Source organism: Betta splendens, chromosome 4, assembly GCF_900634795.4.
Source record: "Betta splendens chromosome 4, fBetSpl5.4, whole genome shotgun sequence".
Classification (NCBI taxonomy): domain Eukaryota; kingdom Metazoa; phylum Chordata; class Actinopteri; order Anabantiformes; family Osphronemidae; genus Betta; species Betta splendens.
The window spans coordinates 279,677-294,406 of record NC_040884.2 but is presented as its reverse complement, the minus strand read 5'-3'; the positions used below and the strand labels follow the sequence as shown (position 1 = coordinate 294,406).

The window sequence follows — 14,730 nt, the reverse complement described above, 5'->3', positions numbered from 1 at the left end:
ATGAAGAGCAGAATGTTATATTCCAATCTCCAATCTAATAGGTTTAGAGTTTGTGTCCTTTCTAAACCAATTTCTGTCCCAAATAATCTGTGATGTTTCATTTGTAGCTTTCTCCATGGTAACAAGTTCTTCCACACACACTCTTTGCAATGTCTCACAGCACTTCAACCACAGAACCTGCTCAGAGTCAAGATCAGGGCCTCAGCATGTGTTACTGATGATTAACCAGCTGCTGACCTCTGTAAGGTGCAGAAGCTCAGAATTTAACCCAGACTGAAAGGCTTTAATTCATTCTTTACAGGCTGTAATTTCCCAGGTTAACTTGACACAACTGGTTCTGACAACCTTGGCACCACACAAAAGTGAGACCCTTACCCCAGTAAGCCCTCACTCCGACAGGGTCATCTGCCCATTCACTGACCATCTGTGTTCGCCTGCAGACAAATGTGTTTGCTGCCTCCCTGTGGCCATATTGTTGTCCTGCATCAAATACGGGTCCCTTACTGCTGCAGTGGTAAGAGGACGAAGGTGGTCAGGACATGGACAGAGTCTGGTTCTGTCCTTTTTTTAGAAACAGCTCAGCTGCTATGTTGTGTGAGGTTATGAGATTCTACTTCCTCAGTGGCTGGAATCTAACCTAAACAGACACAAAGCTTATGGTAATGGAGGCAGGATGAGGTGTGTGGCAGAAGCATGAACTGTTCCCCTGATTTAAAATCTGTCCATCTGTGGTAAATCCCTGAGAATCAGACGAACATCAGCAGCCTTCACTGACACCAACATCTTCAGAACTGTAGACATGTCTGACAAGTTTACAGGAAGAGTCAGTTGAATCATCAGGCAGTGACTGATCTCTGCTAGATATTTAATGACATCAGCTCAGGATAAAGGAAACACATCAGCAGCATCAGTCTCTAAACAGCTACATTAAAGCTTTAAAGGTGGTGCTTTATTTTGAAAGGTTTCAATGACTTCAATGGAGTTTCTGGACACAGGACTGCCACCTTTTAAACTCCTGAAAAATCAAAAATACATGAATTAATCAATGTATGCAATTAAAGTTTTATGGTTTTCAGAAACGGAAGAGCTGCCATGTGATGCTACAGAGGCAGGTGGAGGATGATGGATGCTTATCTGCAAACAAAAGCACAAAATCAGGCTGTCAAATCAGGTCACTTTTATTTAGAGGAAACAGCTGAAAGCTCATTTATTCATACCTTCATATAATAAAGCCCAGGGAGATTAATGCCAATGCTCAGAGCTGCAGTGAGGAGTACAAAAGTAAAAATAGAATAAAGTAAAATTTATCAAACAGATGAGAATGAAGGACCGGGATAGGAAATGATGTAATGTGGTTAAAGGCGGTTTTCAGCGTTTGTCCTTGTATAAGGATGTGAGCAGCGCCCCCTGAAGGCTCACATGATGCTGCAGCACTTACATGGCTGCTTCTCCTTCTTTACCTCCTCCTCCTCCGCCGTGGTCTCAGGAGCTTCAGAGCTTGGCAGCCGGCACGTTGCATTAGGAGGACTAGCAGAAGGCTCTATTGTCTGAATGCCGCCAGCCTTCTTCTTTCCTTCTCCACTCGGTGACAATTTCCCATCTGGGTCGTGGATCAGCACCAGCTCAGCCTTCACTGTCCCCTGTGGCCCCAGGACCTTCTTGGTCTCTTCTTCGTCCTCCACACTCTGGTATCCCATGAACACCATGGTGACGGGGTTCTGGGTGCTTGCCTCGGCCACGCTCGACTCACCCCCCCCCGCTTTGGTTTCCAGTCCTGTGATCTCCACTGCAATCTGCGGCACTGCCTCCTCCTCCTCCTCCTGGACCTCTGCTGTGGGCAGTGAGGTCACCGTGGCAACAGTCTTCTGCGATGTCATTGATGCCTCATCAGCTTTGTGGATGAGCTCATCAACTTCGATGGAGCTGAGCTGATGGATGCCATCTTCACCGTTCATCTCATGGACCACTGAGAGACAGAAACAGGATCCAGATTATCTGAGACAGTACCAGGCCCAGAACCAAATTAGATGTTAGGGGTCACAGCAGACCTCCCGCTGAAGGAACAACGGACACACTTGAACATCACTGGAGTGATGTTTTTGCATCAGACCTTCAACTGGTCTCCTCCAAGTCTGTCTAATTACTGTGATGAGTGTGTGAGTGCATCTGTGGGTTGGGTTGTACTTTAAGAGAAGTGTTCTGCAACTTTATGCTGCTGCTGCTAATAACCAGTGATGCCAATCAATAATATTATCACTGTCCATTAGAGCTGTTATTGGCAGGTTAGGGTTGAGCTTTTTCTGGGACAGGTTCTGACTTGGTAAATACCGTCTACGGCTTCAGCAGCCAGTAACTTCTCATAAAGTCACCTCTGTTGGTTTGTTTCCTACTCATCACCTTTCTGCTCATCCTCGTACACTTTGATCCCTTTCTGAGAGAAGTCAACAGGAAGCATGGTGTTAGTAGACAGAACCTTGGTTTCCCCTGTCAGTCTGTCCCGCTCCACTTTAATCTCCACCGAGTACATGGCTGGAGGGAGGGGTCAGAGGGGTCACACAGGTTTAGGACAACTAAGCTGAGACGAGAAAACAATCCAAACAACAGCAAACTAAGGGTTAATCGACAGACGCAAACATGATTAAAAGTCTCTGAATTCAGCAGCAACAGGATCTAGTCTCTAAAATCAGTCAGTGCAACCAATCAATGAGCCCCAGCGAGAAGGAAAGTAAAGTCCAGAGAGCTGGACCCTCTACAACCCACCTCTCCTCATCTCCTTCCTGTCCTTTCTTGGTTTGAGCGCACAAGGAATTTCTGCAAAGGCTCAAGTAAACAAAAGATTCAAGAAAAGGACGATTTCAGTTTGGACTATTGCACTCCTCCTGTCACTACAGCTACTGAGTAGAGTCAATGGAGTCTCACCTTTGACCTCCTGACCTCTGTTCTGGTGATGGTTGCTGTGACCATTAACCTCTACAGCTGATCAGAGGGAGACAGATGGGTGAAGTGAAACAACTTGAAGAAAATTATGAAGGAAGGCGTTTACCTTTAACTGATCCTGACGACACCTGCAGACAGAGACAGACACACAACCATCAGCCTTGTCACACTGCTGTTTCTGAGCTGTCCAGTCAGAACAGAGCTGCAGATCAACTGGTGGGATTATGGCCACTGTAATGTTACCAAAATAATAATTGAATCATTTCTTATTATATTACTTTTTTTTATTAAACCAGATCAGGTTTGAGGCTTTAGTTGGTCCGTGCAGCACTACCACAAACTGTGAGCGTGCATACTCACAGCAATGTGTGTGGTGGGTTGACACATAGCTCCATCTTCCAGGCCCACCAATTCCTGCTCCAACCTGCAACAGTTCAGATCAACCCCTACATTCACTGAATGACAAACAAGCACAGACTAAAACCAGCATGTGACAAACATTGTGGGTAACATTTGACTCAACTCGTGATGCCAGAATAAATCATTAGAATTGTTCCTGATTCAATTAGATCACACTAATCTTGGGGTCGGTTGAACTAAAGGACCCTGTTCAGACCTGTTGATGGTGTCCTCCAGGGTCCTGGTCCTGGTCTCATCCTGCTCCAGTTGTCTCTTGACCTCATCATGTTCCGGCCCAGCACAGGGAGGTCCATCCAGCAGCCAGCGCTCCCTCAGAACCTTCGACTGGTGGACAAAGTTCCATGCATTAATATTCACGTTTTACATGATTCAACTGAATCCTAGTGAAGTAAATATTCAATGTATTCTACCGTTTAGTTTATTTGTTTAGCACCACATTATGTGGGTCAGTTGGACCTGGTTGGCATAGGCTCTGAGGTTCTGTCTCTATTTGGTGAATGGTAAATGTGTGACATCAGTTCCATCCTCTGTGTGGGGCTGTTTGTGGTGTGAATGGAGTCACAGCGTTTCTGGCGTTCCTGCTGTGGGTATTTTTACTCTGCAGCTGTTCCCAGACTTTATTCCCACATTACTCAGGGTAAGCAAACCTTCAGGCTCAAAAAGTCCAGGTTACCTGCACATGTTTTCAATCAAACCATTCATACATTGTTTTTTGAGACGTTATAATCTGACCTTCAGGTGCTGCAGAGCTCGTCTGTCATCCTCCAGCTGTCGCTTCTTGTTCTCTATCTCCGTCTGCCACTTTCTCCTCTCCTGAGGCATGATAAGAAACACATCAGCTGCTTCAAGTTGTCGAAGTTTAACTACACTTTGGCTCAACACACATATTTACAGTGAACACTTTACTAATGACTGAACCCTGTGCTGCTGAGTCACACTGACAGGGCCTGAGGCGCTCGTGGTGGATCAATATGTGCATTAGTGAAAAAGCTCCTACCTCAGATCAGTTTTCAGATGAGAGAGGAGACAGAGGAATCAGACCATGCTGGTGTGTGAGGGTGTTCATAGATGTTATGTTTGCTGAGATGGTGTGTTCACTGACAGTAAAGTGGACTCACCGCGATGAGCTGCAGCCGCTCCTCCTGACACAGAGCTTCACTCATCCTGAGGCACAGAGACAAACATATTAGTCCTCTTTTATCCTTGCATCATCATCGTCTTAGAATAAGCAATAACAACTAATTTGTATAGCGCCAGTTCTTAACCAGTGTTGTCTCCAGGTTTTAACCTTACACAACACAAACTCAACAAAGGAGACAGTGGGGCGGAAAATCTTCAGTGGAGCCAGGTTTAGGTTGGTAGCAACCTGCCTCGATTGGTTGGGGCCAGGAGATAAGAAACCTCTGCCAGGTCATCCAGGTTCCAACAGGTTCAAGTTAGTGACACAAAAAGGTTAACTTTCAACTGGATTATGTGCATGTGTTATACATGTTTCCTCTAGGTAATATTATTAGGAAACATTCACTTATTCACACCTTCAACTGAATTCACATCAAACTGGTATAATAATATAAGTTATATATAATAAGTTATTATAATTGACAGAGACTAATGAGTCAGATGGTGACTGTGCACGTAGCCTCAGGTTCTACTGGTGGCCTTTGACCAACATCTCTTCTTAGCATTTTATATTACAGAAACTTCAAGTACCTAGTGGACCTAGAACTAGTGGAACTGTAGTTGTTCCTCAGTTGTCTACAGGTATCATTCAATTCAATTCAATTTTATTTATATAGCGCCAAATCACAACAAAGTTATTTCAAGGCACTTTACAAAGTAAGGTTTAAAACCTCACACAACTAAACCCAACAAATCCCACATACAGCAAGCATTTAATTTGACAGCAACAGTGGAGAGGAAAAACTCCCTCTCTAACGAGGAAGAAACCTCCAGCAGAACCAGACTGGATGTGGGCGGCCATCTGCCTCGACCGGTTGGGTGAGAGGATAGAGAGAGAGAAATTGAACTCTGACCCGAATGTCTCCAGTTGCTCGTCCTTGTGGGTTTCGTACAACTGTGTGTTTGTGTTCTGTAGGCTCAGTGTAAATGCCCTGAGACTGTGAATTGCCTGAAACAACAACACCCAGTAAGATCTGTTCCAGACAGGGCTGTGGAGGTAAACAGTTAAACCGCGAACCAAACTCTGCTGAGCTCTGCAGAGTTCTCAGCGCAGAGCAGCCGTCATCTCCATGGAAACCAGAGCCTGAAACAGAGAATCTGACTAGGCTTCAGCAACAAAGTGTGATACTGGGAACACTGGGAACCAGTTCAGACTCTCAGAACCTGCTGTACTAAGCTAGAAGCTAAACAGAACATCAGCAGCTGCAGAGCTGCTGCAGCAAATATGATGAATGAGAGTTTTAAACAAAGCCTAAAATGAAAAGGTTTGTAACAAACATGTCTAATTTTACCAGAACACTGTTCAATATGAAAACAGGTAAATATTTTTGTTTTTTATGCAAAATAAAAATTAAGACAAAGTGTTCGTTTGTCTGGATGGTGTCCTTGTCCCAACATGAATCTACCCGGACCTCAGCCCTCTGCAGCTGTTGTGTCAAGTTCACACAAACACACAGGAAGCAGCCTGCTCGATGGTCAAAATAAAACAACAGACTTTAAATGGGACCTTTATTGTGAGATGTGCTATCACAGTAAGACTTTAAACTTCTAGGACTTTAAAATTCTAGAAGACCAGAGCTACACAACTGGAACCACTCACTTCCTTGTGTCTAGAGCTCGAGGCCCATCCCAGCTGTCAATCAGGTGAGAGGCGGGGTCACCTAGGCAGGTCGCCAGTCCATCAGAAGGACTGCAACCAACTAAACATTTATCTCACTTATCTGAGTGAGAGAAACCAGAGAAAACGATGATAAACACATTTCCTGCAGATTAACCTTCGCCCAGATATTGATTAAACTAATAGTGGTTGAGTTCTATTCCAAACCAACAGTCATTTTGTTGCAGCTGAGGCAGATACATTATTAAATCAGACGGTTCCTCTGGATGACAAAATGTAGCTTCAAGTTCTACTGAAGAAACTTGGTGTCATAATGGACCAACATCTTTCATTTACCTCATATACAGTATTATTTCTCTAGGTCCCCCTACTTCCATCTAAAGGCATATTGCTAAATTTAGGAGACTCCTTTCTCAGAGTGATGCTGAAACGTGACTCCATCATTGGGATGACTATTGCTCCTGACTCAGTTTGTCCGATTTTCATTGTGATGTGTAATTATTCAAACCAAGTGATGTAAACACAAAAATGCTCTGTTTAATTATCAGTGAATCATTACTTAGTTGCATCTGAAAATAATAAATGCTTAAGAATTTATTTATTATTTTTTATTATAATAAAGCTTATTAGTTTCTTTAAACAATGACGGGGCAGAAAATCCAAGCCTTACTGCATTTACTTTGAAGACAATAAACGGAAGTGGTGCACCCAAACCTTCCCGCCTTCACGACCAGTTATTGATCAGAAATCAGCTTATCCCGTTAAAATAGCTTAGTATCTAATTATAAAAAATGCTGATGGTTAACAATCAAATAAATCAAATTGTGTCCGGTTGATTAGGCAGAATAAAGTAGAGAGTCGGTTATTTGGACATGATTTAACCCTTTGGTTGCCCAGAGCCGGGTTGTGTGCGGGCGTTAAACCCGCTGCAGTTTTCTCTCCGCTCGGATCCTCACACAGCGTTCTGACGGACTGATGCCGCACCATGACGACACGGCCACAGATTACGTCATAAACAATAGAATACACACAACGCAGAAGAATTGGGAGACAGACAAAAGGTGTACTTACTCCATGTCCGAGAGCAGGTCAGTCCGCGTCCAGCCCGATTCATCTGGTCTACATCCGAGAGAGAAAAAAGACCCGCCCACCGAGGAGACAAGTAAAGAGGAGGAGACGAGGAGAGGGGACGAGAGAATGATTGTCCACCGAGGAGACAAGGACTCACGAGAGGAGAGGAGACGAGAAAACAACCCACTCGCCAAGGAGACAAGGACAGAGGAGGAAACGAGAGAAAGATTCACCCGCCGAGGAGACAAGGACAGAGGAGAGAAACAGACAAAACCCAACAAAACCACAGAAAAATCAGTATAAACACGTTTCAGATAAACAAAGCAGTTTTGTTGTGAAACAATTAAAACAATAGAATCTGAGGACAGCAGGAGGTTTATTTGTGTTAAAGTAGAAAACCAATGTTCTCAATGGACCTAGAGATATAACATTACAGCTGTTAATCCTGTGCTTTTATATTAAATGTGCATCAGTCAAATGAAAACAGGTCACACAGTACTTTAAAAGATTATGTTTTAATTTTGATTGTGGAATATTCAAGTTAGTGTTTCAATACAGAAATGTCTACAATCTGTGTGGACAAAGAGCTGCTGGCCTGGCAGAGCAGTTCCAGTAAATTGATGTGTTTTAAATAATTCGATTGAAACTGGGTTAAGGTTCAAACAAGTCACAGAACAAAACCTAAAAAACACTAACAATAAAGTCACCTAGAGAAAGAAATCCAAATGTTAGAATGACAGAATTAGAAAACACTTATACAGCTTCAGGGCAAAATATGAAAGGAAACATGTGAATTAAACCTGAAATGGACCAGGACAATGTCAGACTTTAAGTTATGGGGCCATTTGACAATCTGTACATTACTTGACAACAATGTAAAGAAAAGATTTACAATGAAAAAAAAGGTTGAGGCACTTTCGGGAGTTATTAATTAATCTGCATCATAAAATGAAGTGTAATTCTCACAATACATTACATTATTGTTGAAATGTTTCATAATGTATGTCTAAAATACATGACTGGTCCTTTAACATTCAATTTAAAACAAAATGGAAACACATCAGTGATTTTGGCTGTTTGTTTAACCCTTAAAGCTGAAAATATTTAAATCTTAAAAACTTAATGATCAAAAACTCATTTAGAGTCAATTCTACAAAAGAGACACAAGAAGCTCGTACCAAAGTTAAAACTCAGCGCCGTCAAACCGCAGAGATGAATTTATAAAACGACACTTCTGGAAATAAATAAATAATTCAAAGATTGAAATATGTTTTATTTTGTCCTGTAGAAATAAAAATAAACTGATGTTTTTATCTTTGTGGTTTCAGTCAGACAAATGTTCAACAAAGGCCCAGGGTGCACTGCTGTGAAGATGTATAGCTTGGCTGAGGATCATGGGTAATGTAGTATAAAAAAAATTCTACAGACAAGGAAAGAAAGTTGATGAACCAGAATCAGTACTAAGTAAAAATGTTTTCTTCTGTGCAGCTATGACTTTTTGAAAGTTTAGTTTTAGAAACTTTACCATAAACTGGACTAAAGCTCTGTCTCATTTTAACGTTCAGCAGTGATAAGTCGAACGAACTACAGATGAATAACAGTAAACTCCAGGGCAACTTGGCATTAAAAAATGTTTTACTGAGACAAAATGATGTAATTTCAACACTGACATCACTTGATGACCATAAGAGCTGAACTTCACATTAGAATCTGTAGCAAACTGAATATGCTTCCACTGGATCTTTTTCTAACCATTGCTTCATTGGTCTGGTTCTTTTTGGTCCTCATTTCTAACCATTGTTGGACATGAGCCATTGTTCATTTTTTTGGAAGGCTAATCACTTAATGCCTTGGCAACTTCACCTACTGTAATAGAAAAATTTTCCACTGTGGTTGTAGGTTGGAAGGAACTTGTTTGCATCTATTTTCCAAACTGTGAGTGATACGTGGGCAGAGAAAGGCTCAGAAAAGATCTGCTGTTCCTCTGTCTGTTGAGGTGGTTCCACATCTTATCAGGATCACCCGGTGCCAAAGACTCCGATTGTAAAGTGTCTTAGCCAGAAGAAGGGAAACATTTGAAACCGATCCTTTGACTAAAACCACAGAAAGGCATTTGATTCAAACAGACTAAAGCAAAAGGCACATACTAACTGGTTTGAGGGCTAAGATAAAGCACTTCAGCATGACAAACACGACACAAACCTTGTCATGACATGATAAGACAGAGCTCAGAACTCAACCTTGCAGGCAGGGAAGGTCTCGTCCTGCATGGCCACGGTGCTGTTACTGCCCAGAACGGTGATGCTTAGCTCTCTCTGCTGCTCTTGGGTCTCCTGGTACCACTCGTGCATTGCCAGCGAATCAAATGTTGGGATTAAAGTCACCTGAAGACAGATGAAAGTGATGATCAAAACTGATGAAAGTGAGGGTGCAGCTACAAACCTATAGCATCCAAACATGACTTCATCTACCGTCTCATACTGAATGAACCACATCGCGAATGAATACATTGTAGTTAATTTTATTATGTTCAGACCTGTGGTCAAGATGGTGGAAAGGTGGACGGAGGAGTCTAAACTGGAGCTGCAGGGCTGCTTTGATTATACTGACTGGGAAGTTTTTGAAGATGCAGCGAAAGACATTGATGAGCTCACTGACACAAGACGCTATGGTAAGAAGCTGCAGAACAGTTTATCAACAAACGACCCTGCCTCAGTCTGGAGAGGCCTGCATCACATTACTAACTACAGAAAGCCAACTCCACACCCTGAGGCTAGCAAACGCCTGGCAGATGAACTTAACTGCTTTTACTGTCGGTTTGAAAGGAACCCGCTCACATCTGGATCTCCCTGGCACATATGCGAGGATACTGTTTATGGACTTCAGCTCTGCCTTCAATATCATCACCCTTAGAATACTCCACCATATACTGACCAAGCTCACTGTCCCTGATCCAGTGGATCAGGAGCTTCCTGACCGGCAGCAGGCTGCAGGTGAGGCATCACATCTGGCACCTGCACAATCAGTACCGGTGCGCCACAGGGATGTGTCCTCTCCCCACTGCTCTTCCCTCTCTTTACCAACAACTGCAGTGACAGTGGACATGAGGAAGAACTGCCTGCCCCCCCACCAACATCCACAAGAACAGAGTGTCTACTGTGGTTCCTATTGTCTATTCAGGTTCCTAGGGTCCACAATCTCACAGGACCTGAAGTGGGCACCCCACGCAGACACTGTCTGCAAAAAGGCCCAGCAGAGGTTGTACTTCTTGAGACAGCTCAGGAAGTTCATCCTGCCCCAGGAGCTGCTGACCACGTTCTACACTGCCATCATCCAGTCTGTCCTCTGCACCTCCATCACTGTGTGGTTTGGTTCACAGAGCTACTGTATAGCCACCTGAACCAGCAGACTGTCAGCTTCTTCCCCCAGGCTGTGTCCGAGCTGAACTCCATCACATAGAGAAAGGACTCAGTAAAAACATGTGTGGTGCAATTTTAATTTATTTTATTATTATTTTATTTCCTTCACGCAAATAATGTATGTATATAACTGTAATTGATATGTAAATAATTACTGTTCAGTATGAGGGTATGAAAAGTCAGACCGGATGCAATTTCTTGTTTGACCTGGCGAATAAAAACGATTCTGATTCTGATTTGCGCATACCCAGTTAAAATGAAAATTGTTATTTAATCCTTTGGAGTATATGTAAATGTTTAGGTGGTGCAACATCAACATCAGTGAGAACCTTACCTGGACACTGAACATCACCACCCCACTAGTCAAGAAGGCACAACGAATACTTTACTTCCTAAGGAGAATGAGGTTTTGCATGCCTCCCAAGATCCTTAACAGCTTCTACAGCTGTATTGTGGAGAGTTTCCTCACCAGACGCATTAATGTCCCCAGTTTGAGAGAGCCCGGGACTGTATCTGATATCCAGACCTGCAGTGTGGGAGGCCCCCAGGGGACTGTACTGCCCAATTTTCCTCTTCACCCTCTACATTGGAGACGTCAGACACAATACAGCTTGCTGTGTTCTGCAGAAGTTCGAATTATCGAACTACTCACTGATGATCATTACGCAAAGTACGAAGAACTTACTCAGAACTTCTTGGACTGGTGTCAGTTGAACCATCTCCTGATCAACACGGGGGAGACCAAGGAGATGGTGGTGGACCTCCGCAGATGTCAGCCCCCCCCCAACCCACCAGTGAACATCAGCCATCCTGTATAGTGTGGTCTGCTGGAATAGCAGCATCAGAAAGAGGAGGGGAAGAAGCTGGACAAGGTCATTAAGAAGTCCAGCTCTGTCCTGGGCTGTCTTCTGGAGTCAGTGAGAGAGGTGGAAGACAGAAGGGTTCTGGAAAAATTCAAATCTTGGCTTAACCACCAGTTTCACCCACTGCAGGACACACTGTCTGCCCTGAAGAGCAGATTCAGCAACAGACTGATTTAGGTTCCACAGGTCTTTCCTTCCTGCTGCTGTCAAACTTTATAATGATCAATTCTAACATGGTGCAGTTTCACCACACACCCACAACACGCAATTACACTAGACACTGTAACAACTGCAGGAACTTTAGCTCACGTCATGAGTACATAATGCTGATAAGAGGTAACCTGTGGAGATTACACTCTGCTTTTGTTCTTCTTTTAACAATTGTGTATTTATTACATTCTGTATTATTTGTCTTTTTTTTTTTTATTGCTTTCGCAACATGGCAATTTCTCCTCCTTGAACCGCCGCCTTACCGTGGTGGAAGAGTTTGTGTGCCCGAATGACCCTGGGAGCTATGTTGTCGGGGGCTAAATGCCCCTGGTAGGGTCTCCCAAGGCAAACAGGTCCTGGGCGACGGGCCAGACTAAGAGCGGTTCACAAACCCCTTATGAAAGGTAGACGACGAAGGCCAGAGACGTCGCCCGGTATGGCGCAGCCGGGGCCCCACCCTGGAGCCAGGCCCGGGGTTGGGGCTCGTATGCGAGCGCCTGGTGGCCGGGCCTATTCCCACGGGGCCCGGCCGGGCACAGCCCGAAAGAGCAGCGTGGGGCTGTCCTCAAGTGGACCCACCGTCCGCAGGAGGAACCGTAGGGGGCCGGTGCAAAGTGGATTGGGCAGCAGTCGAAGGCGGGAGCCTAGGCGACCCAATCCCTGGAAAACCAATCTGGCTATTGGGACATGGAATGTCACGTCACTGGGGGGAAAGGAGCCTGAGCTTGTGCAGGAGGTCGAACGATACCGGCTAGAAATAGTCGGGCTCACCTCCACACACAGCCTGGGCTCTGGAACCCAACTCCTTGAGAGGGGCTGGACCCTCTTCTACTCTGGAGTTGCCTGCGGTGAGAGGCGGCGGGCTGGTGTGGGCTTGCTCATAGCTCCCCAGCTTAGTCGCCATGTGTTGGAGTTTTCCCCGGTGGACGAGAGGGTCGCTTCCCTGCGCCTTCGGGTGGGGGATAGGTCACTCACTGTCATTTGTGCTTACGGGCCAAATGGTAGTGTGGAGTACCCGTCCTTCTTGGGGTCTCTGGAGGGAGTGTTGGAAAGCGCTCCAACTGGGGACCCCATCGTTCTTCTGGGAGATTTCAATGCCCACGTAGGTAACGACAGTGATACCTGGAGAGGCGTGATTGGGAGGAACGGCCTTCCTGATCTGAACCCGAATGTTGTTATGTTATTGGACTTCTGTGCTAGGCACAGTTTGGCCATAACAAACACCATGTTCGAACATAAGGGTGTCCATCGGTGCACATGGCACCAGGATACCCTAGGCCGCAGGTCGATGATAGACTTTGTAGTCGTTTCACCTGATCATCGGCCATATGTTTTGGACACTCGGGTGAAGAGAGGGGCTGAGCTGTCAACTGATCACCACCTGGTGGTGAGTAGGATCCGCTGGCAGGGTAGGAGGCTGGAACGACTTGGCAGGCCCAAACGTATTGTGAGGGTCTGTTGGGAACGCCTGGCTGAAGCCTCTGTCAGACGGACCTTTAACTCACACCTCCGGGAGAGCTTCAACCAGATTCCAAGGGAGGTTGGAGACATACAGTCCGAGTGGACCATGTTCTCCGTCTCCATCGTCAACGCGGCCGTTCGGAGCTGTGGACGCAGGGTCTCTGGTGCCTGTCGTGGTGGTAATCCCCGAACCCGGTGGTGGACGCCGGAGGTAAGGGACACTATCAAGCTGAAGAAGGAGTCCTATCAGGTATGGTTGACCTGTGGGACTCCTGAGGCAGCTGATAGGTACCGGCAGGCCAAGCGTGCTGCAGCCCGTGCCGTTGCGGAGGCAAAAACTCGGGCCTGGGAGGAGTTCGGGGAGGCCATGGAGGAGGACTATCGTTCGGCCTCAAAGAGATTCTGGCAAACTGTTTGGCTCCTCAGGAGGGGGAAGCAGTTCTTTACCAACTCTGTTTTCAGTGGAGGTGGGGAGCTGTTGACCTCAACTGGGGATGTTATTGGACGGTGGAAGGAGTACTTTGAGGATCTCCTCAACCCCTTCGACATGCCTTCTGCTGAGGAAGCAGAGGCAGTAGACTCAGAGGCGGACTCGCCCATCACCCAGGCTGAGGTCACTGAGGTAGTTAATAAGCTCCTCGGTGGCAGAGCAGCGGGGGTGGATGAGATCCGTCCTGAGTACCTCAAGTCTCTGGATGTTGTGGGGCTGTCTTGGGTGACACGCCTCTGCAACATCGCGTCGATGAGGGGGACAGTTACTCTGGACTGGAAAACCGGGGTGGTTGTCCCTCTTCTCAAGAAGGGGGACAGGAGAGTGTGTTCCAACTATAGGGTGATCACACTTCTCAGCCTCCCTGGGAAAGTCTATGCCAGGGTACTGGAGAGGAGAATTCGGCCGATAGTCGAACCTCGGATACAGGAGGAACAATGTGGTTTTCGGCCTGGTCGTGGAACGCTGGACCAGCTTTATACCCTCAGCAGGGTGCTTGAGGGTTTGTGGGAGTTTGCCCAACCAGTCTACATCTGGAGAAGGCATTCGACCGCGTCCCTCGTGACATCCTGTGGGGGGTGCTCCGGGAGTATGGAGTCAGACCTGTTCCCGGTGCATGTTGGACTTCGGCAGGGCTGCCCTTTGTCACCGGTTCTGTTCATTATTTTTATGGACAGAATTTCTAGGCGCAGCCAGGGCCCGGAGGAGGTCTGGTTTGGGGACCACAGGATAGCATCTCTGCTTTTTGCAGATGATGTTGTCCTGTTGGCTTCATCAGGCCAGGACCTCCAGCGTGCGCTGGTGTGGTTTGCAGCTGAGTGTGAAGCGGCTGGGATGAGAATCAGTTCCTCCAAATCTGAGGCCATGGTTCTCGCCCGGAAAAAGGTGGTTTGCTCTCTCCAGGTTGGAGGAGAGGTCCTGCCCCAAGTGGAGGAGTTTAAGTATTTTGGGGTCTTGTTCACGAGTGAGGGAAGGAAGGAGCGTGAGTTTGACAGACGGATTGGTGCGGCGGCTGCAGTAATGCGGTCGGTGTATCGGTCAGTCGTGGTGAAGAGGGAGCTG

At 45.9% G+C, this 14,730-nt stretch overlaps 2 protein-coding genes across 23 annotated transcripts in view; both read right to left on the bottom strand.

Moving 5' to 3' along the window:
• Window positions 1–1,162: 1,162 nt before the first annotated feature.
• palm1a (paralemmin 1a) lies at window positions 1,163–7,456 on the bottom strand. 8 transcript variants are annotated; one of them, XM_029146045.3, is made up of 10 exons: window positions 7,226–7,456; window positions 4,476–4,521; window positions 4,090–4,170; window positions 3,554–3,681; window positions 3,298–3,361; window positions 3,044–3,065; window positions 2,920–2,976; window positions 2,761–2,820; window positions 2,398–2,529; window positions 1,163–1,966 (listed from the first exon to the last, which is right to left on the bottom strand). In XM_029146045.3, exons 1-10 carry the CDS (start codon window positions 7,228–7,230, stop codon window positions 1,416–1,418), a joined length of 1,146 nt encoding a protein of 381 aa, XP_029001878.1. In that variant the 5' UTR covers window positions 7,231–7,456; the 3' UTR covers window positions 1,163–1,415. The 8 variants fall into 8 exon arrangements, with proteins under 8 accessions (XP_029001878.1, XP_029001881.1, XP_029001880.1 ...); XM_029146048.3 differs by having other exon boundaries at window positions 2,761–2,811; window positions 7,226–7,450; XM_029146047.3 differs by lacking the exon at window positions 7,226–7,456 and adding an exon at window positions 6,137–6,247.
• A 268-nt stretch (window positions 7,457–7,724) lies between these two features.
• The window catches only part of map1sa (microtubule-associated protein 1Sa), a 56,858-nt gene continuing 49,852 nt past the window's right edge, over window positions 7,725–14,730 (bottom strand). For 13 of the 15 annotated variants that reach the window (XM_055508661.1, XM_055508657.1, XM_055508659.1 and 10 more), the window contains one exon: window positions 7,725–9,609. In XM_055508661.1, the coding sequence (XP_055364636.1) occupies window positions 9,454–9,609 (156 nt within the window). In that variant the 3' untranslated portion in view covers window positions 7,725–9,453. Of the gene's footprint in view, window positions 9,610–11,329; window positions 11,589–14,730 lie in introns of all 15 variants that reach the window. The other 2 variants (XM_029146028.3, XR_008694641.1) reach the window with 2 other exon arrangements.

Bases quoted from the DNA above. Each gene is read 5' to 3' on its own strand.
- palm1a (XM_029146045.3), bottom strand. The intron at 4,171-4,475 runs GTGAGTCCACTT...ATCATGCCTCAG, and splicing joins AGCGGCTGCAGCTCATCGCG to GAGAGGAGAAAGTGGCAGAC. The intron at 3,066-3,297 runs GTGAGTATGCAC...CTCTGTCTGCAG, and splicing joins AACCCACCACACACATTGCT to GTGTCGTCAGGATCAGTTAA.